At 47.4% G+C, this 22,206-nt stretch overlaps 1 protein-coding gene across 1 annotated transcript in view; it reads right to left on the bottom strand.

The window, feature by feature from the left end:
- LOC138293608 (adhesive plaque matrix protein 2-like) overlaps positions 1-21,561 on the bottom strand; it is a 562,975-nt gene extending 541,414 nt beyond the window's left edge. Inside the window, exon 1 of the mRNA XM_069232882.1 lies at positions 21,024-21,561. Within this exon, the coding sequence (XP_069088983.1) occupies positions 21,024-21,088 (65 nt within the window). The 5' untranslated portion in view covers positions 21,089-21,561. The remainder of the gene's footprint in view (positions 1-21,023) is intronic.
- Between the last annotated feature and the right edge of the window lie 645 nt (positions 21,562-22,206).

Genomic DNA, 22,206 nt, shown 5'->3' with positions numbered 1-22,206 from the left:
ACGAGTGTCTGAGTGGGTGTGTGAGTTGGCGCATGAGTCTCGAAGTGTTGGCAGCCACCATGGGACTCGGCTTCATCTGAGTCCCAGAAAAAAAAAAGAAAAGGGGCCTGGGTAGGGATACCTGGGCCACTTAGCTCTGGTGCTAGGGTCCCAGAGGGGCATCACCAGGGCTTAAAAGAATCTTTTTTTAAATGTTGGAAAAATCTGTGGATCTGCGGATTTTTCGGATTTTTTTTTTTAAAAAACAGGTGGTTTCCCAGGTGAGCCAAGTCCTGGGGGGCATGCGAAAAATAAGGAGGAGGAGTATGGGGCCACCCTCCTGGGCTTGTCAAAGCCCCAGAGACCGTTACCTCCCTGGGGTGAAGATTCCATTTTGTGCGGGTGCCCCCCCATATCCCCGGGGACCACCACTTCCCCGGGTTTTCAAACAAATCAAACGTAGAGGGGGCTGACCAGTAATCCTCCGTAGAAAATGCTCTCAGTTTTCATCTTCGATTACATCAAAACACTTTTTCTATGAAAACTAGGTCCCAACCATAGCTACATACTGGCGACTGCCAGTATGATACACACGTACATATATATATATATATATATATATATATATATATATATATATATATATATATATGCTGTGGCCACTAGGTAGATATAGTTAGAACCAGTCGACGCCTCCACAGCCCAAAGAACTGTCTCTGTGACAGTAGTGCTGGCTCCCACAGGAGGTGGGGAGTTGGCTGGGACCATGGGGGCCTTCAGGCTGCCCCTGTGGTCCCCAACATTGTGACTGGGTGCCCTTGGAGGGGGTCCCAGGTCACATGGCCAAGCCCTGGAGTAAGGGGGCCCTGGGGAGTTGGCAATATGGCCCTCCTCCCCAAAAAAATAATTAGACTGGGCCCTGGTGAATGGAGTCTCCGGGGCTGAGATCAGCATGGGGAGGGGAGGTGCATGCGCAATTTTTTATGGGCAAGTATATCGTCATGATTTTTTAGGGGCCGGATGCAGCACCGATCAGGAACTACACAGGGTGTTGTTGAATTGTGATAAATGTTGTTTTCAGCTCTGCAAATGTTAGTACAAATAAGCATATGAATGTTTTAAATGAATCATTTAGTTTTTGATCAGAGCACATAATTAGTATTTTGGCACGTTCACATAGCTCTGCATGAGACGCAGGCAACACATGAATAAATAGAATGTGGGGCAAGATGGCGATCTCTTTAAGTTGAGAAAGACAATACTGTCGAAACACCTTCTGTTTTCCATCGACTTGAATACATTTTGCAATGCACACTCACAACAGTTCCTGGCCTCGTAGTCTTTTTGGAAGGAGCGTCACCGTGAGAAAATAAATAAATAAATATATATATATATATATCTATATATATCTATATATATAAATATATATATATATATATATAGATATAGATATATATAAATACATATATATATATTTTTGGAAGGAGCGTGACCGTGAGAAAATAAATAAATATATATATATATATATATATATATATATATATATACATAGATATATATTTATATATATATATATCTATATATATATATATATATATATAGTCTGGCCAGTAGGTAGTTATGGTTAGGACTAAGGGTGGGTGGAACCCACAGAATTTCACTCCATGGAATTACGCAGAGTTACATAAACACTCCACAAGATTCGGTGGAGTTCTGAGAGCAGGCAGAATTTGGCACAATGCGCAGATTTTTAGTGCCAGGAGCTTGTTCCAAGCAGTACCATCACTGCGAATGGCACCATGTATTGTGCCCGAGGGCGGTGCTTCTTTCTGCCGCTCGAGTAGATTTTCTATTTGGGTGTCAGCTGTCCCAGCGTGAATGGTTGCGACCTGCTGTGACCACCCGCATTGAGAAATCTCACCAGGAGGTGTTCTAGTGCCCAAAATCATGCTAGGGGACGCAGATTCTCGCTTGCACTTAGCAACCTAACGTTGGCAAGCCATGCATGAGAAAAAACTCCACGACACGAGTTTTGCCAGAACTCTGTATTCCATGTTGCAGGCAGAATGGACACAACTCTGCAAACTTTGCTGGCGGAGCAGAATTATTTACCCACCCAGGGTTAGGACCTAGTTTCCATAGAAAAGTATTTTGTTGTTTTGCTAATAACTTTGGCTCTGTTTGACAAATCTTCACAAAATTTTCATAACTAGTTTGCCAATCACTTCAGCTGCTGTCTCAAACATTTCAGGGTGATTCGTCGTGCGGGGGCTGGGAAAAGGAGGGGTCCGAAAACACATTTTCGCATACAATTTACCATGGGGATTTTAGCCATGACTACATCTCCAACTGCTGAAGGGAATTACACTAAATTTAGTAGAAAGCTAGATCTTGGTCCAGAAAGAGTGCCTTTTGTAATTTGGTGTAAATCTATTCAATAGTTTTGGAGTAATAAAGAAAAAACATTATGGCGGTCATTCTGACCCTGGCGGTCAAAGACCGCCAGGGCGGAGGACTGCGGGAGCACCGCCGACAGGCCGGCGGTGCTCCAATGGGGATTCCGACCGCGGCGGTAAAGCCGCGGTCGGACCGGCAACACTGGCGGTCTCCCGCCAGTGTACCGCAGCCCCATTGAATCCTCCAAGGCGGCGCAGCTTGCTGCGCCGCCGAGGGGATTCCGACCCCCCCTACCGCCATCCAGATCCCGGCGGTCCGACCGCCGGGAACCGGATGGCGGTAGGGGGGGTCGCGGGGCTCCTGGGGGCCCCTGCAGTGCCCATGCCACTGGCATGGGCATTGCAGGGGCCCCCGTAAGAGGGCCCCTACAAGTATTTCACTGTCTGCTTGGCAGACAGTGAAATACGCGACGGGTGCAACTGCACCCGTCGCACAGCTTCCACTCCGCCGGCTCGATTCCGAGCCGGCTTCATCGTGGAAGCCTCTTTCCCGCTGGGCTGGCGGGCGGCCTGAAGGCGGCCGCCCGCCAGCCCAGCGGGAATGTCAGAATTACCGCCGCGGTCTTTCGACCGCGGAACGGTAACCTGACGGCGGGACTTTGGCGGGCGGCCTCCGCCGCCCGCCAAGGTCAGAATGAGGGCCTTTGTGTATCTAGAGCCCTGGGGGGTCCGCTGATCCGACAGATCTCAAACTACCATTCAACCAACAATTGGTGGGAGCCATTTTAGGACTCAGGACTCAGCTAGAGTCCTAAGAAAAAAATGCAAAAAAAGACGCAAGGGTCAGGGAAGGAATATCCTGCCCTCCTAAGACTAGTGGTGAGGTCCCAGAGGGCCCACACCTGGGGCCAAAAATGTTTTTTTTTACTCAAAATGCTGCTGTGAATTCGTGGAGGATCCGCAAATCCAAGGCAAAATAAACAAAAAAACAAGCAAGGTCTCCCAAGCTTATTGTTTTTAAAGCCTCTTGGGTGGGCTAGGTGCAGGGGGACAAATATTTATATTTTATAGGAGGGGGGCACACGTCCCCAGGCCTATTTCACCCTCATGGATCCTATCGCCCAGCGGCATTGTTAAGGTGGGGCATGTGACCTCCACTCCCTGGACTGTTGTTTGGCCCTGGGAACCCAACTGCCGGGACCCAGATACGTTTCAGAAGTGGGAGAGTGGAATGTGGTCCCCCTCCATAGGCCAATTTCGGCCCGGGGACCCTATCCCCTGAGGCCCAATCTAATATGGAAAGGGGAGGGGGACCGTGCAGCCACCATCCCCGGGTTCAGTTTTAGCACTGGTGACCCCATCCCCCAGGGCTCAGACGCAAACAGGAAGGGGCTCCATGGCCCCCTCCCTGACACATTAATGGACCTGGATACAGCATCCCCCAGGGACGGCTCAGGCTATGTCTTGTGGTGCCACCTCCGGGACATTGCAGTTTTCCTGCCCACACTGCCCCAGTCAGGTAAACCTGTGTTTGCTCTCGCTTGGCTGGAGCAATTTCAAACCTCCCTCTAAGCGGGAGCAAACACCAAGTACACTCCCAGTGGGTAGGGCTTGATAATTACTCCCACCCGCTGGGAGTAGACTTTTCATCTGTTTCTCTGCCCATAGTGAATCGGGCAGGGAATCGGATGAAAAGATTGCTCCCGCCCACAGAGAGCAACCTTTTTAGCTGGTCCCTGCATGTTGAAGCAATGCCGGCTCCCAATTGGATGCAGTGAGCCAGGCTGGGGCTGCAGAGACTGCGGGGCTCCCCCTTTGGCCTCCATTGAAATCTTCAGGGTGCCCTAGGTGGGCACCAGGGCACCCGCCCATTGTTGGCCAGGCCTGGGGGATAGGGTTGCCATGGCCAACATCAATGCAGGGAGGAGGGGTGAGTGGCCCCACTCCTCCTTTGCATGTTTTGCAGAGGATGGGGTCCCCAGGACCAAAATGGGCTAGGGGAGGGGGGGGCACATGCTCTGTAACTCGTGCCCTTGCCATGCACTGCTACTTACCCCACATATTACATCAGTCTTGGCATCTTCTATGACATCATTGATAATATTACTGCAACATTTGCAGTGAAATTATTGATAAGAAAACTGCATGGCGGGGACATGAGTTATAGTTACCTAAAATGTGTATGTGTGTGTGTGTGTATATATATATATATATATATATATATATATATATATATATATATATATATATATATTATTATATATATAGTTAGGTGAAAATGAATGTCAGTGATAACATTAATGTTTTGAAGCTTTGGTAACTACGACAGGTCATTTCTGTGTTTTTTTTTGTTAAAAACGTTAATGTTATCACTGACAAATTCAACTAACTATAACATTACTTTAACTTTAACCTTTGATTTTTTTCTGTGAATTTCTAAGGTTTTCTTTTTAAACAAAAACAAATCTATTTAGCAGACTTAACTATAACGTTACTTTAACCTTTGTTTTGTTAGTACATTTCTAGTTTTTTTTTTAAATGTAAAGTACTATTTTATTACCATAAGTAAACCCAACTCCCTGCAGTGCACTGGCCATAGAGCCTGCGGCAAACCCACCCACAGACAGGCAACCCCACGCTGCTCACGACCTTCAGCCATGCACAGGAGGGGGTTGGCTACAGGGCCTTGCCTGCTGCCAGGCCCTGTGGCCAACCCAGTTGGAGGCAGCCAATCCCCTGCAGGCAGCCAACCCTACGCTGCACACGGCCATTTGTCATGCGCACCGTGGAGTTGGCCACAGGGCCTGGCTTGCAGCCAGGCCCTGCATTCAACTCCCCACTGGCAGCCAACCCCACGCTGCACAGAGCCTTTGGACGTGTACAGCAGAGTGTTGGCAATAGGGTGTGACCTGAGGCTCTGTGGCCAAACCCCCAGCAGAATGCTAATCCCACAATGCACACAGCCTATGGCGTGCACAGCGTAGGGTTGGATTTCGTGCCCCGGAGACCACATCCGCTGTGGCAAAATATGCATATTAAGGGGGGGGTGGCAGCCCCCTCCCTGACCCAAAATTAGCTGTGGGGACCAGGTCCCAGGGGCCAGTTCCAATAAAAAGGGGAGCTGTAAGAGGCCCCGAGGACCGTATAGCCAGGGCCAAATGCAATTAAATAGGGGAGGTGAGTTGCATCCCTCACCCCAGGAACCATATTTAGCACTGGGGGCCACATCCCTCAGAGCTGTTTATTTTTTTAAAAGGGGAGAGGGACCATGTGAACCCTCTCCCTATGTCTTATTAGGCTCAGAGGATCCTATCCCCGAGGTCTCAATACATTATTAAGGGGAGCTGGGCCAATGTAGTCCTGCTTCACGAACCTTTTTAGGACTCAGGGACCCCATACCCAAGGGCTGTGTTACATTAAAAAGGGGACATAAGGAGCCACAAGACCCCGTTCCCCAAGCCTTATGAGACCCGGGGACCTCATCCCCCGGGACTGCATTTTATTAAAAAGGGGAGTGGCCAAGTGGCCCCAGGTGCCTCCTCCACCTCCCCCTGGCCTTGTTAGGCCTAAGCATTTCATCTCCTGAGACAAAATTTAAATAAAAGGGGAGGGGGACTGCGCTGCCGCCCTCCCTGAGCTGTTTACGACCCAGGGGACCCCCTCCCACAGGGAAGAATTTACTTATTTAGGGGAGGAGGCATGCAGCCGTCTCCATCCAAGCCTTATTCAGACCTGGGGACCACATGCAAAGGGGCACAATTGACTTATTGAGGGAAGGGGTGCACAGCCTTCCTTCCCAAGCCATTTTCTTCCCCAGGGGATGCAGATTAAATAACTATGGGGAGAGGGGGTGTATGGCCCTCCTCCTGAGCCGTTAACCTGATGAAGCCCAGTCCCCAGAACCCTATGTATTTAAAAAGGGGAGGGGCACAACATCCACTCTGCGCCACTCCACTACATGTATATTCCACTGTACTCAACTCTAGTGTATGCCACAGCAGTATTGGCAACTCCACTGTATGCAACTCCACTGTACACATACACTGGAAGCCAGTGCAGTCTACGCGACTCCACTGTACCCAACTCCACTCTACGCTATTTGACTATAGGCTATTCTACTGTATGCCTCTCTGCTGTACACCACAGCATTCTATGCTATTCAACTGCGCAGCAGTCCACTGTATGCCACTGCTTTGTACTCCACTCCACTATATGGTATTTTAGTTTACCACACTGCACTGTATGCCACTCCAGTCTGCACAACTCCACTGTAGGCTATTCCATTGTACACTACTCCACTGTGAGCTAATCCACTGTACACCACTCCACTGTACTCCACTACACTATACACTATTCCAGTGCATGGCACTCTACTCTATGACACTCCAGTGTATGCTATTCTACTTCATGGAAATTCACTCTTCTACACTCCACTGTATGCTATTAGACCATACGGTATTCCACTGTACGGTATTCCACTATATGCTACTCCACTGTACAATACTCCACTTCATGCCACTACAGTGTATGCCACTGCACTCTACGCGGTTCCACTGTATGACACAACACTCTGCTCCACTCTCTAGAACTGTGCTCAATAAAACTATACTGCACTTTATGAAAGTGTTTGAGACTAAACTTCACTTGTTCCTTGTACACTCCACTGTCTAACTCTACAGTCCAATCTATGCCCATACACTCCATTGTACAAGACTCTATTCTACTAAACAACACTTTTCAATACTGTATGATACAGGCCTCTACTCTACTGTACGAGACACCACTCCAATTTCTAAGAGTTTACTCGACTATATGCTACACAACTACACTATAATTCACTCCACACCACTCTACTCTACGACACACTAATACACTGTATTATGATTTACTCCATACTAAATTACATAACTCCACTGAACACTTTACCTCTCTCTTCGCCACTGTCTAATCATCCACTCTATGCATCTCCACTGTACAGCACACTACTGTACTCCATAGAACTCCTCTCTATAACACTCTATTAGTGTTTCCCTCTCTACCCCACCACATTCTATTACACTGCACTCAATTCCACTATACAATACTCCACTCTACGACAGTCACCTGTACAACACTCTCCTTCATTATACTGTACAACACTCCAGACAATGATACCTTAATAAATAACACTCAGTACTACGATTTGAAACACATTTTCCTTAAGGTTACAGATAACTTATAGTTAGGAAAATGTTATTTACTCTTTCCTTACAAACCATACTTAAACTACCTAAACATTAGAAATTCTACAGTTATAACTTTAATTTGGAATTTACACACCACCTTCACATCACTATACATTGCACACCTACGTAACCAGTGAGTGTTACTTAGAACTTTACTTCCCGCCTCATTCGCCATACTACATTAGCTATAACATGCGATTCTACCATGCACTGTGTTCAGAACAATCATCTTAATTGAGAGGTCATAAGTGTTGTTATGAAAGCAATGATTTCACATGCTATTAGTGATGTATATAAGGGTATAACCAGTGCATTGATAAGGTACAAGTTATAGTTTAGTGAGGTGGGAACACTGTGTACGAGGGTGTGCAACTTATAGTAATTTGTGATGTTAAAATGTAAGTTATAAGTAACACTGACTGTGTACATAGGTTGCTGAATTTTAGTAATGTGAAGGTGGTGTATATGTATATAGTAATAATATATATCTATAGTAATTAGAAAGGTTCCAAAAGCATAGTCCACTACATGGTGTCTTCCTCTCGGATATTACCATTTTAGCTAAATGTAGAATAAGAGTGTGAAATGATGACAACCAGATTGCAGCCATTTGCACTTACCATTACCACCTGGTACCATCTGAAAGCACACACTGTGCCACATACTCTGACCTTATGTAGTGTTAGTCTAGCTTAATGCCTCTATTGAAGCCCAGGGCCTGTGAAATAATAGATTATTAGGAGAGTTAGCAAGCTTGAAGTTCAGTGGGCTGCGTCTGACTTTGAAACGGATCCCCATCATGCTCTATGTTCATGTCCCTAAGATCTCTGGCAAAACACTGATCGACTTCACAACAGTGAGTATACAATCTAATACGGAAATCCATGCCAGAGATGCAGACCCTGTTTATATTTCATATTTTATCTCATTTTGCATACCCTAAAGTTCCTTCCAGAGGTTGAGCTTCTGCTATATATATATATGTATTGCCTCCACCATTTCCGGACTTCTTCGGAAAAAGAAATACATGCCCTCCCAAGCGCGCACGGCAACAGATTTTAATGTATATTTGTATTGTTATACTAATAGCACAACAACGACACACCCAACGCCTTGTTCATGGGTGGGCTGCTAAACTCAATGCTCTGTTTTAACACCAAAATAGTGAAAATCAACAAAAGACTAAAATAACTTGCCCCTTTCCCTCCCAAGACATTGCAGCCCTCTATAACATACAATGCTTACATTACATAAATAACTGCTCTCAAATCAAAATCTAAATACAGAATTCATATTGAACTCCCAGCCACATAATTATTTGCTCATTTTAAACAGTAATGGAAATAATGCAATTCTGTTCTTGCACATGTCCCCATATATACATAATGGTTTTGTGTGCAATCACACTCATCAAATAACATATACCCTGTACAACCCAGTCACGGCTCGTGCGACGGTGAATGGGCGGGGCGACGCAGGGGGAGAAGGGGATTTACAAAGGGAGGGAGGGGTAATTACATTAAAAAAAAAATAAAAAAACGTACCTTTGCCACCGCTGTAAGAACCGTGCTGCTCCTCTCCTCTGCCTGCAGGCACAGGCTCCCAGCCTGCCCTGCACCAATCGTGATGCTTCTCAGAACAGCGTCAGGATTGGCTGGGAGCACCCAGCCAGGGCTCTCCCAGGCAGACTGGGAGCCTGTGCAGGCTCTCTCCAGTGCACATGGGTGTTTGGTCAGACCAAGACGGCCGGCCAAACAAGCATGCGCTCTGAGGGGGAGTGCTGAGCACTCTCCCTCATTGCTCGCCACCCCTGTGGCCCGCCCCTTTTCCCCAAAACCATTAATAAACTAAGTTTATTATCGTTTTTGTGGAAAAGGTTTGCAACTGCTGCTGCTGGCAGGGGGGAGACGCTCCTCCGCCCTCATGAAGGACCCGCCCCTGGTACAACCTGTTAGTCACAACCACCAATCAAAGCCATAGAAATTCAGCAGTTAGAGTTATTTCAAGTAACTATAACTGGTGTCCTATGGTAACTATAACTCGTGCCCTTGCCATGCATAGTTTTCTCATCAATAATTTTATTGCAAATGTTGCTGTGATAAAACCAAAGATGCCATAGAAGGTGTCATCAATGTTATAATATGTGGAGTAACGAACTGTGCTTGACGAAGGTACGAGTTATGGTTACCTTAGGGCACGAGTTCTAGTTAGTTGAAATAACTCTAACTATAACTGCTGAATTTCTATGGTTTTGTATGAGTAAGTTCAGAGCCAAACTATAACGTCCTACTTACCTTTGTTTTTTTCAGTGAATTTCCATGTTTTTTTAATGTAAAGTAATTTTAATTACTATACGTTAATCTAACCAGTGCCGCGCACGGCCAATGGTCATGCACAGTGGGGGTTGGCCACAGGGAGAGGCAAGACCCTGCAGCGTAACCCTTAAACCACCCAATACCGTGCCATGCATGGCTTTTGGCCATGCACAGCGGGGGTTGACCACAAGGTCTGCCTCTGTCAGTGGATCTGTGAGAGGGTGCGTGAGTGTCTGAGTGGATCTGAAAGTGAGTCTATGAGTGGGTGAATGAGTGTCTGAGTGGGGGAGTGAGTGAGCGCATGCGTCTCTGAGTGCATGTATTAGTGAATGAATTAGTGCATGAATGAGTGTGAATTTTTGTAAACTTTTTGTTGCTTAATCGCAATTAATCTCCATTAATCTTGATTAAACTCCATTAATCGCAAATATCACACATGGTGAAGAAACATCACTTTAAACCCATAATTTGTCCCACAAACACCCCATTATATCACACCCCTGAAATCAGGGCACATGTACTCTGAGACCTTATGCTAGTTTTCATTTTGTTTTCCAGGCCCAGGTACCGTCTCCCGGGACCTTAATGTGGCCTCAACTTTCTGTTCAGGTTGTGGCCAGTCAATTACAGCGCTTCCATTTGCACGCACATTAGGGAATTTTCGCAGATATTTGCGATTTATTCACTGTCAGAGATTTACCAACTTATTTTCTCTTTAATATCTGAAAAACTACTCTATAGATTTACACCAAACACACAAAAGCACAATCTGCATACCGACAGCTAGCTTTCTGCCAAAGTTCATGTAATTCCGTCCAGTGGTTCGGGCTGTAGTCGTGTTCAAAGGTGCTTATGTTGGACACAAGGCAGTCTCATATTCTCAATAGGCCACAAATGAATTACGTTTACATGCACATGCAGTCCCTGACCTCTCTGCAGCGTGCACAGAGCAATAGGAACAAGTGAGTCAACTGTAATTGTGATTTTATAGGACAGTGTGAAGGTACAGGTGATGAAAAACTGGCCAAGCCAAACAAAAAGAAAACGCAGTGCAGTGAGTGGGTGGTCTGTGTTGGGGGGTGGATTGTTCAGTGTTGGAGATGAAAGCAAATAGGACCAGATGATGAAAATGAAAAGATGGCAGTGAAGAGGAAAGAGATGTTGTTGGCTGGTGGCACGCTGTATTTTAGTTCAGATGTTATCAGCCATGCCTTTAATTACATACGCCAGTCCTCTTGGAAAGACTTCATAGTTTAGCTTCTAAGGCGACTCCCCTTTAAAGACCCCCCCCACCTTTTTCATTCCACTTAAAGCACTGCTATCAAGTCAGGTTTATTGAACCCAGCGTGATAATATAACTGTTAAAAGATAACTCTGCACAAAGCATTGTCCTTTACAAATAATATGACTGTATTGCAGTCAGTCTGAAGAAACGACTGGATTGACATCCTGGCTTCCATCCTAGACCAAATTGTGCACTCCTATGTCAACTACTATGCGGCAGGATAACTCATTGCCCTTACTTAGCTACTCTGTTAAATCCTAAGTAAATCAGCCCAGAGTTAGTCCTTCATTGAAATCGAGAATTAAAAAAAAATTAGAGAAGTCTTTTGATAATTTAAATTTTTTATCTATGTGCTTTTTACATGGTATGCCAATCCTAGGCTTTAAGTGGGTGGGTTCCCCCTGGCTCTCAGACACTGGTAGTAATTTAAAATGGATATTGAAATGGGTCCATATCGGGCTCTTTATCCAGATTCTTAAGTTTACTGGCAAAAACAGTAATCTATTTCTGAACAATGAATAAAATAAGCACTGGCCATGCTATTAGGTCATGAGTATGTATGCACTGTGAAGCCAGACCTAAAAATCCATGTAGGCTAATGACTGCCCTCCTCTCATCTGTGCTGCTGCCAGAGAAAAACAGCACAAATTATCTAATTATCTAAGACATTTTAATAGCATTGCACTGGCATTTGTGTGCCCCTGAAAGTTCAGACTCAAGTAGTGGGATATACAAAATGATTCCGTGTGGAGGGCACGCACTTTGTTAGTTGAAGTGGACAATGTCTTCCCAAACACAAAATGTACTTCTGACTCCCAAAATGTGGCTGGAGCCAAGGCCCCTCTTCTGGTGATACTCACATAATTGTCTGGTGACAGCTGCACTGTCAAGCCAGACCATAAAAACCATTAAGGCAATCTAGTTCATTCATTTATATTTATTTTCTGTTTATATTTCGCCTGGCTAACTCTTTTAGGGAATTTGAGAGTAAGTTAATCATTTCCAGGATGTTGTGTTTCTGTATTTTTTTCATGCACCATATTACGCTTATGTAGTTCATACTTTGAACTGAGCCACCGTTGATTGTAACAGGTCCCAATTGAGAGCTCTGGATTGGAGGCTGAAGCAATATGAGTTTCTCACAGTGCCTGTGTTAGAACCGGCATCCTTTGGTGTGGTTTCCCCTGACTTTTTGCTTCCTGACCTCCTGTTTTGACTGTGTGCTAAACTTCCTTATGGCTGGCTTTGGGACTCTGTGCACTTTACCTCTGCTATCCCGTGCTAAAGTGCATGTGCATTGTGTCTAAAACATTGTCTTCTCCATGATTGGCATAAATGATTTACTAGTAAGCCCCTAGTAAAGTGCACTGTGTGTGTCCATGGCCTCTAAGTCTAATGCTACTAGTGGGCCTGCAGCACTGGTTATGCCACCCACTATGGTAGCTTTTCATACACGTCTCAGGCCTGCCGTTGCAGAACCTGTGTGTGCAGTTTAAACTGCCATTTTTATTTGACAAGTGTAACCACTTGCCAGGCCCAAATCTTCCTTTTTATTGCATATAAGTCACCCCTGAGGTAGGCCCTGGTTAGCCCCAAGGGCATGGTGCAGTGTATTTAAAAATGTGGACATGTACATTTAAGGCTAACATGTCCAGGTAGTGAACAATTCCTAAATTCATTTTTCACTATAGCAAGGACTATCTCTCCCATAGGCTAACATTGAGGCTACCTTGGAACATCTTCCAAGAGTAATTTCAAATTGGGAAAAGATAGAAAATGGAGTTTGGTGTCTCTGGGCTCACAATTTAAAAATACATCTTTTGGTAAAGTTGTTTTTTGAATTGCAGGTCTGGAAATGCCACTTTAGAAAAATAGCATTTTCTTACTTTGTCCATTCTGTGCCTTAGCCTGTCTCTGAATACACGTCTGGATTTAGGTGTCAGCTACATTTGTGCATTCTCTCAAGACAGCCACAAACAGGAAGGGCTGGGTTTGACAGAAGATACATCGGTATTCATCTGCATACTGATAGTTGTCCTAGGCAGGGAGAGAAAGAGGCAGGCCACACTTGCATCTATTAGACTGTGTCATACCCTCACACAAAGAGCTAATTATGCCTACTGGCAGTCTGGAGCAATGGCTGGGTTGAAAGGGATCCTTGTGCACCTCAGAGAATTCTTTTTGAAGTTACCCCTACATCAGAGGCCTTTTTGGATATAAGTACTGGGACTCTGATGCCATATACTGAGAACACTTCCGGACTAAGGACATTCTACCAGGAAGAAGGACAGCTGTGCTGTCAGGCGGGACTCCCACTTTGCTGCTTGCTCTGCTTTGTTAGCCTGCTGCCTGCTACTTCTTGCTTGGTAGTGAGAGGACTAGAGCCTCCTCTCTACATCCTGCAATCTAAAGTTTCTTCAAGGGCCTGACTGAGATTGTCTCCTGTTTCTGAAGTCTCAGGGATATCAAAGATTTCAACTGTACCTTGCTACCAGCACTTGGGCTCCCCTGCTATGAGTCCTACTCTGCCAAGTGGTGCCAAATCCAGTCCTGGACCTTTGGATGTGAGAGTGGTGCTGCAACACAAGAACTGATGCAGTGACACAGGTGTGTCACTTAGAACCAATGCATCCCGCTGCAGAAATGCTGCTGCCTGCACCAAAGCTGCTGACAGCGTTTGCCGACTACGCAACGATAATGCAGCCCTGTCTTGGGCGAAGCAGCACTGATGCATCGGAACCAGTACTTATCACTTCTGGACATTGATGTATCAACGATGTTGCCTGATCATAAAATGACGCGTCGCCTGCAAGCGCAACACATCCCCTCCGCTGAATCAACGCATCGTCACAGAGCATCAATGTAACAAAGGTACTGTCAACAGGTCTGCGTGACTCCTGTACCTGGCCTGAGCTCCATCGCGGGCTGACTGCATTTTTGCCTGAGCTATTGTCTTCTAAGCACTGCATTTTTATTTAATCTTTGAAAATTCATTACTTAACTTGTGTATGTTGGATTGTTGACATTTTGGTCTGCTTTGACTCAGATACACATTAGACTATTATTCTAAACTGGTGTGAAGTCCCTATGTGTTGTTTTCACTGTGTTACTGTGTGTGCACAAATACTTTACACATTGCCTATTTAGTTTAGCCAGACTGCTCTGTGCCAAGCTACCCGAGGGTGAGCACAGGTAAACTTTTAGTGTGTATCTTCCTTGCTCTGACTAGGATTGTGATCCTTACTTCGACAGAGTGCAAACCTCTGCCAACTAGTGACCCAATTTCTAACAGCGTGTCAGAAAGATATTCAGAAAACATGGTCATCCAATTATTGGTCTATCTGTAGAGCACATATAGCAATGGTCACCTACTCTAGCTGCAATTGTGATTCTATGCAAATGTGTGTAAAAGAGCTACACAGTTGGCAAAATATTGAGAAGGCAAATTAAAAGAAAATGCAGTGCTTATAGGTGTGTGGTAAAGTGAGGGAGATGCAAGGAAGTACATTAAGGAGAGAGGGAAAACAGGGTGCTAAAGAGAAATGAGAGAGGGATGAGGTGTAAAATATGCAGTTTGACGACATGTGGAGAGAAAAAGAGAGTACATATCTAACATAGAGTGAACACAAGAGGAGTGATTAAAAAACTCTCAAGGCCAATACAACCCTTCCACAGGCCTCAGTAATGTTTAATTCACTGTCTCAGTTTCAGAATGTAAATATGCTCAGTATTATTTACAACAAAATCATTGTTACCCATTTACATTAAACAGTTAACAACCATTGACAAAGCCAATAATCATGGCTGGTTTTAGGTATATGCCAGTTGTTGTGTTATATATCTGGATGCAATTAACAGAACGCTCAGAAAGGCATCCAAATACTGATATGGTGGCCGACTATGGAAATTAATATCATATAGTTTACCTTTTTAAGACACGCTTCCAATTACATAGGTCTCGTCTACAGACCCCTGGCACCCCGAGCAACATTCTGCGACACCATCTCCAACCTCATCGCCCCCCTAGCAATTGACTCTCACCACTACATCCTACTTGGCAACCTTAACTTCCATATTGATGACCCCGGAAGACACAAACTTGATCGCCCTCCTGGAGAACCTGAGCAACATTGGCCTCCCTCAACTGGTCACTGAACCCATGCACAAAGCCAGACACACAGTCAACCCCATTTTCACCTCCAGTGACAGCATTATATTCAGCCACACCACAGAATTCACCTTGACTGAGCACACCATCGTACACTTTACCATCACCAACGCGCAGCACTCCATCACCAGGCGCCAGATGTCCTCCCACCGCAGCTGGACCAAGGTCAACAAAACTCAATGGTCTCAGGCCCTCAACCCCTCCCAACCTGAGGCCTAAACAGACCTCAAGCAGGCTATCCAGATCTTCACCACTTGGATCACCGACAGCACCGACAGTCGCCCCTCTGAAACCCACAAAAACCAACAAAACCTCCAACCAGCCAACTGCTACACCCCAGAACTCAGGACCACCAGGTGCAACTGCCAACAACTGGAGAAGATGGTGCGCCACCAACAACCCCGTTGACAGAGCAGCTCATGAAACAGCCCTCAATAACCATCATCGGCTCATCAAAGAACCCAAGAAAGCAGCCATTACCACCCGCATCGACTCCGCAGCCAACCACACAAAGGAACTCTTCAAAATAGTCAAAGAGTCCTCCAACTCGAGTCCTCCTCCAGCTATTGAGAGCACCATCCACCCCTCGCAAGAACTCTGTGAAACTATCTCAGACTACATCCACAGCAAGTTCATCAACATCTACAACAATTTCAACCTCCAACCCACCAACCTCAACCCCAACGACCTCAACCAACCAGCAAACACCAGCCAAACCATTACTACCTGGTCTCCTCTCACTGCCCAGACCACCTCAGCCATCATGTCCTCCATACACTCTTGGGCACCCACCGACCCCTGCCACCACCACCTTTGCAACCTGGCATTGAACCCTATCAGCACGTAACCCACCAGTATCCTCAACACCTCCATCTCCAGAGCTACCTTCCCAGAGAAATGGAAACACACAGATGTCAGACCCCTCCTAAAGAAAGCCCCCACCGACCCCAGCAACCTCAAAAATGATCGTCCAAATTCTCTGCTCCGCTTCCAGGCCAAAGTACAGAGAAAGCCATCAACCAGCAGCTCAGAGAATTCCTGGAACAAAATCACCTACTGGATGCCTCACAAGCAGGATTCAGTGCAAACCACAGCACTGAGACTGAGCCACAGATTACATCAGAACACTGCCGGACCCAACTGCCGGACCTCAACTTCAACAAAAAGGAAGTACTGATCTTCGGGAAGAACACCTCTGCATGGGTCCACAGCCGGTGGCCTGCAGAACTCAGCCCCACACCCACAATGATCGCCCATGAACGCAACCTCAGCATCTTCCTCAATAGCCAACTGACCATAAAACAACAAATCAACGCAGTCACCTCCTCCTGCTTCCACACACTTCACATGCTCCGCAGAATCTTCAGATGGATCCCAAGAAACACCAGAAAGATGGTCACTCAGGCCCTTGCCACCGGCCGCCTCAACTACAGCAACACCCTCTGTGCCGGCATCTCCACCATCTCCTCAGAAGACTCCAGACCATACAGAGCGCTGCAGCCAGACTCATCCTGGACCTCCCCAAACAAACCCACATTGCCCCCCGCCTGAGAGACCTCCACTGGCTCCCCATCCATAGGAGATGCCAGTTCAAGATCCTCATGCATGTCTTCATAGCCCTCCATGACCTAGGACCTGCCCACCTCAACCAGCTACTGAACTTCTACCAACCTTCTAGACACCTGCGCTCCTCTCCACTCGCCCTTGCACAAACCCCCGCATCCATCCAGGGTCGGCTTTAGTGCTTGTGGCACCCTGTGCGACAGTCTGCTTTGGGGCCGCCTGTAGGAGGCTGGACTGGCTTGTAGTGAGTACCAAGGGGTACTTGCACCTTGCACCAGGCCCAGTTATCCCTTATTAGTGTATAGGGTGTCTAGCAGCTTAGGCTGATAGATAATGGTAGCTTAGCAGAGCAGCTTAGGCTGAACTAGGAGACGTGTGAAGCTACTACAGTACCACTTAGTGTCATATGCACAATATCATAAGAAAACACAATACACAGTTATACTAAAAATAAAGGTACTTTATTTTTATGACAATATGCCAAAGTATCTTAGAGTGTACCCTCAGTGAGAGGATAGGAAATATACACAAGATATATATACACAATAGCAAAAATATGCAGTATAGTCTTAGAAAACAGTGCAAACAATGTATAGTTACAATAGGATGCAATGGGGAAACATAGGGATAGGGGCAACACAAACCATATACTCCAGAAGTGGAATGCGAACCACGAATGGACCCCAAACCTATGTGACCTTGTAGAGGGTCACTGGGACTATTAGAAAATAGTGAGAGTTAGCAAAATAACCCTCCCCAAGACCCTGAAAAGTGAGTGCAAAGTGCACCAAAGTTCCCCTAAGGACAAAAGAGTCGTGTTAGAGGAATAATGCAGGAAAGACACAAACCAGCAATGCAACAACTGTGGATTTCCAATCTAGGGTACCTGTGGAACAAGGGGACCAAGTCCAAAAGTCACAAGCAAGTCGGAGATGGGCAGATGCCCAGGAAATGCCAGCTGCGGGTGCAAAGAAGCTTCGACTGGACAGAAGAAGCTGAGGTTTCTGCAGGAACGAAAAGGGCTAGAGACTTCCCCTTTGGTGGACGGATCCCTCTCGCCTTGGAGAGTCGTGCAGAAGTGTTTTCCCGCCGGAAGGACACCAACAAGCCTTGCTACACGCAAATCGTGCGTTTGGCGTTTTTGGACGCTGCTGGGGCCCAGGAGGGACCAGGAGGTCGCAAATTGGACCTGCAGAGAGAGGGGACGTCGAGCAAGACAAAGAGCCCTCACTGAAGCAGGTAGCACCCGGAGAAGTGCCAGAAACAGGCACTACGAGGATGCGTGAAACGGTGCTCGCCGAAGTTGCACAAAGGAGTCCCACGTCGCCGGAGACCAACTTAGAAAGTCGTGCAATGCAGGTTAGAGTGCCGTGGACCCAGGCTTGGCTGTGCACAAAGGATTTCCGCCGGAAGTGCACAGGGGCCGGAGTAGCTGCAAAGTCGCGGTTCCCAGCAATGCAGCCCAGTGAGGTGAGGCAAGGACTTACCTCCACCAAACTTGGGCTGAGGAGTCACTGGACTGTGGGGGTCACTTGGACAGCGTCGCTGGATTCGAGGGACCTCGCTCGTCGTGCTGAGAGGAGACCCAAGGGACCGGTAATGCAGCTTTTTGGTGCCTGCGGTTGCAGGGGGAAGATTCCGTCGACCCACGGGAGATTTCTTCGGAGCTTCTGGTGCAGAGAGGAGGCAGACTACCCCCACAGCATGCACAAGCAGGAAAACAGTCGAGAAGGTGGCAGGATCAGCGTTACAGAGTTGCAGTAGTCGTCTTTGCTACTATGTTGCAGGTTTGCAGGCTTCCAGCGCGGTCAGCGGTCGATTCCTTATCAGAAGGTGAAGAGGGAGATGTAGAGGAACTCGGCTGAGCTCATGCATTCGTTATCTAAAGTTTCCCCAGAGACAGAGACCCTAAATAGCCAGAAAAGAGGGTTTGGCTACCTAGGAGAGAGGAAAGGCTACTAACACCTGAAGGAGCCTATCAGCAGGAGTCTCTGACGTCACCTGGTGGCACTGGCCACTCAGAGCAGTCCAGTGTGCCAGCAGCACCTCTGTTTCCAAGATGGCAGAGGTCTGGAGCACACTGGAGGAGCTCTGGACACCTCCCAGGGGAGGTGCAGGTCAGGGGAGTGGTCACTCCCCTTTCCTTTGTCCAGTTTCGCGCCAGAGCAGGGGCTAAGGGGTCCCTGAACCGGTGTAGACTGGCTTATGCAGAATTGGGCACATCTGTGCCCAACAAAGCATTTCCAGAGGCTGGGGGAGGCTACTCCTCCCCTGCCTTCACACCATTTTCCAAAGGGAGAGGGTGTCACACCCTCTCTCAGAGGAAGTTCTTTGTTCTGCCATCCTGGGCCAGGCCTGGCTGGACCCCAGGAGGGCAGCTGCCTGTCTGAGGGGTTGGCAGCAGCAGCAGCTGCAGTGAAACCCCAGGAAGGGCAGTCTGGCAGTACCAGGGTCTGTGCTACAGACCACTGGGATCATGGAATTGTACCAACAATGCCAGGATGGCATAGAGGGGGCAATTCCATGATCATAGACATGTTACATGGCCATATTCGGAGTTACCATGGTGAAGCTACATATAGGTAGTGACCTATATGTAGTGCACGCGTGTAATGGTGTCCCCGCACTCACAAAGTTCAGCAAATTGGCTCTGAAGAATGTGGGGGCACCTTGGCTAGTGCCAGGGTGCCCTCACACTAAGTAACTTTGCACCTAACCTTTACCAGGTAAAGGTTAGACATATAGGTGACTTATAAGTTACTTAAGTGCAGTGTAAAATGGCTGTGAAATAACGTGGACGTTATTTCACTCAGGCTGCAGTGGCAGGCCTGTGTAAGAATTGTCAGAGCTCCCTATGGGTGGCAAAAGAAATGCTGCAGCCCATAGGGATCTCCTGGAACCCCAATACCCTGGGTACCTCAGTACCATATACTAGGGAATTATAAGGGTGTTCCAGTAAGCCAATGTAAATTGGTAAAAATGGTCACTAGCCTGTCAGTGACAATTTGGAAAGAAATGAGAGAGCATAACCACTGAGGTTCTGATTAGCAGAGCCTCAGTGAGACAGTTAGTCATTACACAGGTAACACATTCAGGCACACTTATGAGCACTGGGGCCCTGGGTTACCAGGGTCCCAGTGACACATACAACTAAAACAACATATATACAGTGAAAAATGGGGGTAACATGCCAGGCAAGATGGTACTTTCCTACACCGCCCCCCACCCCATGACCACCTCCTCAGATTCCCTAAGTACCACCTGGAAAATGTGCCCCTCATCTCTCCATAGCCCCCCTTTCACATGCACTCACTTGTTTTAAAGCGCTTGTAAAGGCTGGCAGGCAAATTAACGCTCAGCGCTACTTTATGGCGAGTCAAAGCTGCCTCTAGACAAAACTCCCATCTCTCTCCCTAGCAGGAACATTAATCACAAGAGGCATTCTGACATTTCAATTGCCTCCTGAAGGCTGGACGCACAAGGAACTTTTCAGCAGGTGCTTTTAAATTGCAAGTTTTTAACTTATTGCTAAACACGGCGCCTCCTGAGGTCAGCGTCCCTTAATCCAGGCCAGCACCCGGTGCTGCCGCACCGCTCGCACTGCCCTATAGCCGGCCCTGCATCCATCTCAGTCGGAGCGTTGGCCTCTGCTTCTCCTACATCGGTGCAAAGACCTGGAACTTCCCCTCCAGCTCTGACCAGCCCCCTCACTGGCAGACTTCGGAACGAGACTCGAGACCTGGCTCCTAGGCAGAGACACAGCGCCAAGAGGCCCGAGGGATGTCAGTGGTGCGCTTTACAAATTCAGAGTTATTGATTTATCGACACCCACTTTTTTCATTCCACTTAAAGCTCTTAGCCAATCTCTTCCCTAACCTCCTCCAGCTCACAAGAAAGGTAGAGGAGCCCAGCACCCCTGCTCAGAATGACCCTGGGCGGCAGGGAGGCCGGTACTATCAGCAGACAGGAGTAAGGGGCATCCTCCATCACCTCCGTGCGCCGAGGTAAGAGGTGAGGCGCGGGAGTGATGTAGGCCTCAGTGTGTAGTCTAACACGAAGCGGCAGAGAAAGGTCACTCGAGGTCACACTCACCACAGTCCGGCCAGCGCGAGGACCCAGCAGACCCTTCCTGCGGGTGAGTTCCTGCCCCGGGCCATGTGGTGCGCTGTGGCGTTGGCGCGTGCTTCCTTCACACCCTGGGCGCGCGCTTCCTGCCCCTTCCTAGGTTTGTGGTCACAGGTCCGTGCCTTTACGGACGTGTGCGTGTGTGTCCGGGGGTCATGCCTTTCCCTCCACAGTCCGCGTGTTCTCCGGCTTGTGTTTTGTGTCTCTAGTCAGTCTGTGCTCGCGAGTTATCTTCCTTCCTCGTACTTCAGTCAGTCAGCCCTCCACGCTTCTATGCGCCTCCTTCCTTGTACTTTTTTTCTGTCACTTTTCTGTGCCTCTCAGTGTTTTGTTCCCATCAGCCTCTCTTATCGTGTTGCGCCCCTTCCATTGTACGGCACGAGTTGTGCACCTTCATTCCTTTCTGATGTATACGGTGTCTGTCAGCTTGTGGTATCTTAGCACTGAAGACGTCCCCTGCCAGAATCAAACCAGCTGAAGGCCTCGATGACGAATTGGTGCGGCTTGAGGCGAAGCGATGGCGCTTCCTGCAGAGTGACATTCCGCTCACAGATGACAGAAATAACCTCCGTTCCCGTCAAGGGCGCATCTAAAAAACATACTTCCTGGAGAGCCACTTAGGTGGTTACAGGTATTTCTGCAGGGTGTTTGTTCCCAGAGTCGAAAAACCCAGGTGCAGTGTCCAGGTGACAACCTGCTCCTCATTTTCTCCTTCAAACCGAAATGTTATGTTGCTTTGTGCAGGAGACCCTTGTCACTAATCCCTCGATAGGTGAATTCTGCATGTTGCTTACCCAAAGCGGTACTCCTTTTAACATCAGTGACTACTGTCCCATGCTCTGGTCAGCAATAGTCATCAACTATAGACTTTTTTAGGGTCGTGCCTGCGTCGCTTGCGCATGCGTTTCGCTTGCGAGGCGCTTTAGGAGTTAGAAAAGGGCTTGAAGCCCCGTTCATGTCACGTCAGTTGTCTTTCATTGGTTCGTGGGCTTGCCTGTTAAAATCTGCTTGCTTTCATTAGTGGAAGGCACACATACGTCATGCCTTTTCCGGTGGTTAGCCCTCCTCGAGCGCAGCGACCAAGTACTGAAAAGAGCTAGCTGTTTCCCGTCATGTTTGTGGACTACTTTTTATCTTTTGTTCGCAGCGC

The sequence above is a fragment of the Pleurodeles waltl genome, chromosome 4_2, assembly GCF_031143425.1.
Source record: "Pleurodeles waltl isolate 20211129_DDA chromosome 4_2, aPleWal1.hap1.20221129, whole genome shotgun sequence".
Lineage (NCBI taxonomy): Eukaryota > Metazoa > Chordata > Amphibia > Caudata > Salamandridae > Pleurodeles > Pleurodeles waltl.
Note: the sequence above shows the minus strand (reverse complement) of the source record. Positions and strands in the feature narration are given on the sequence as shown.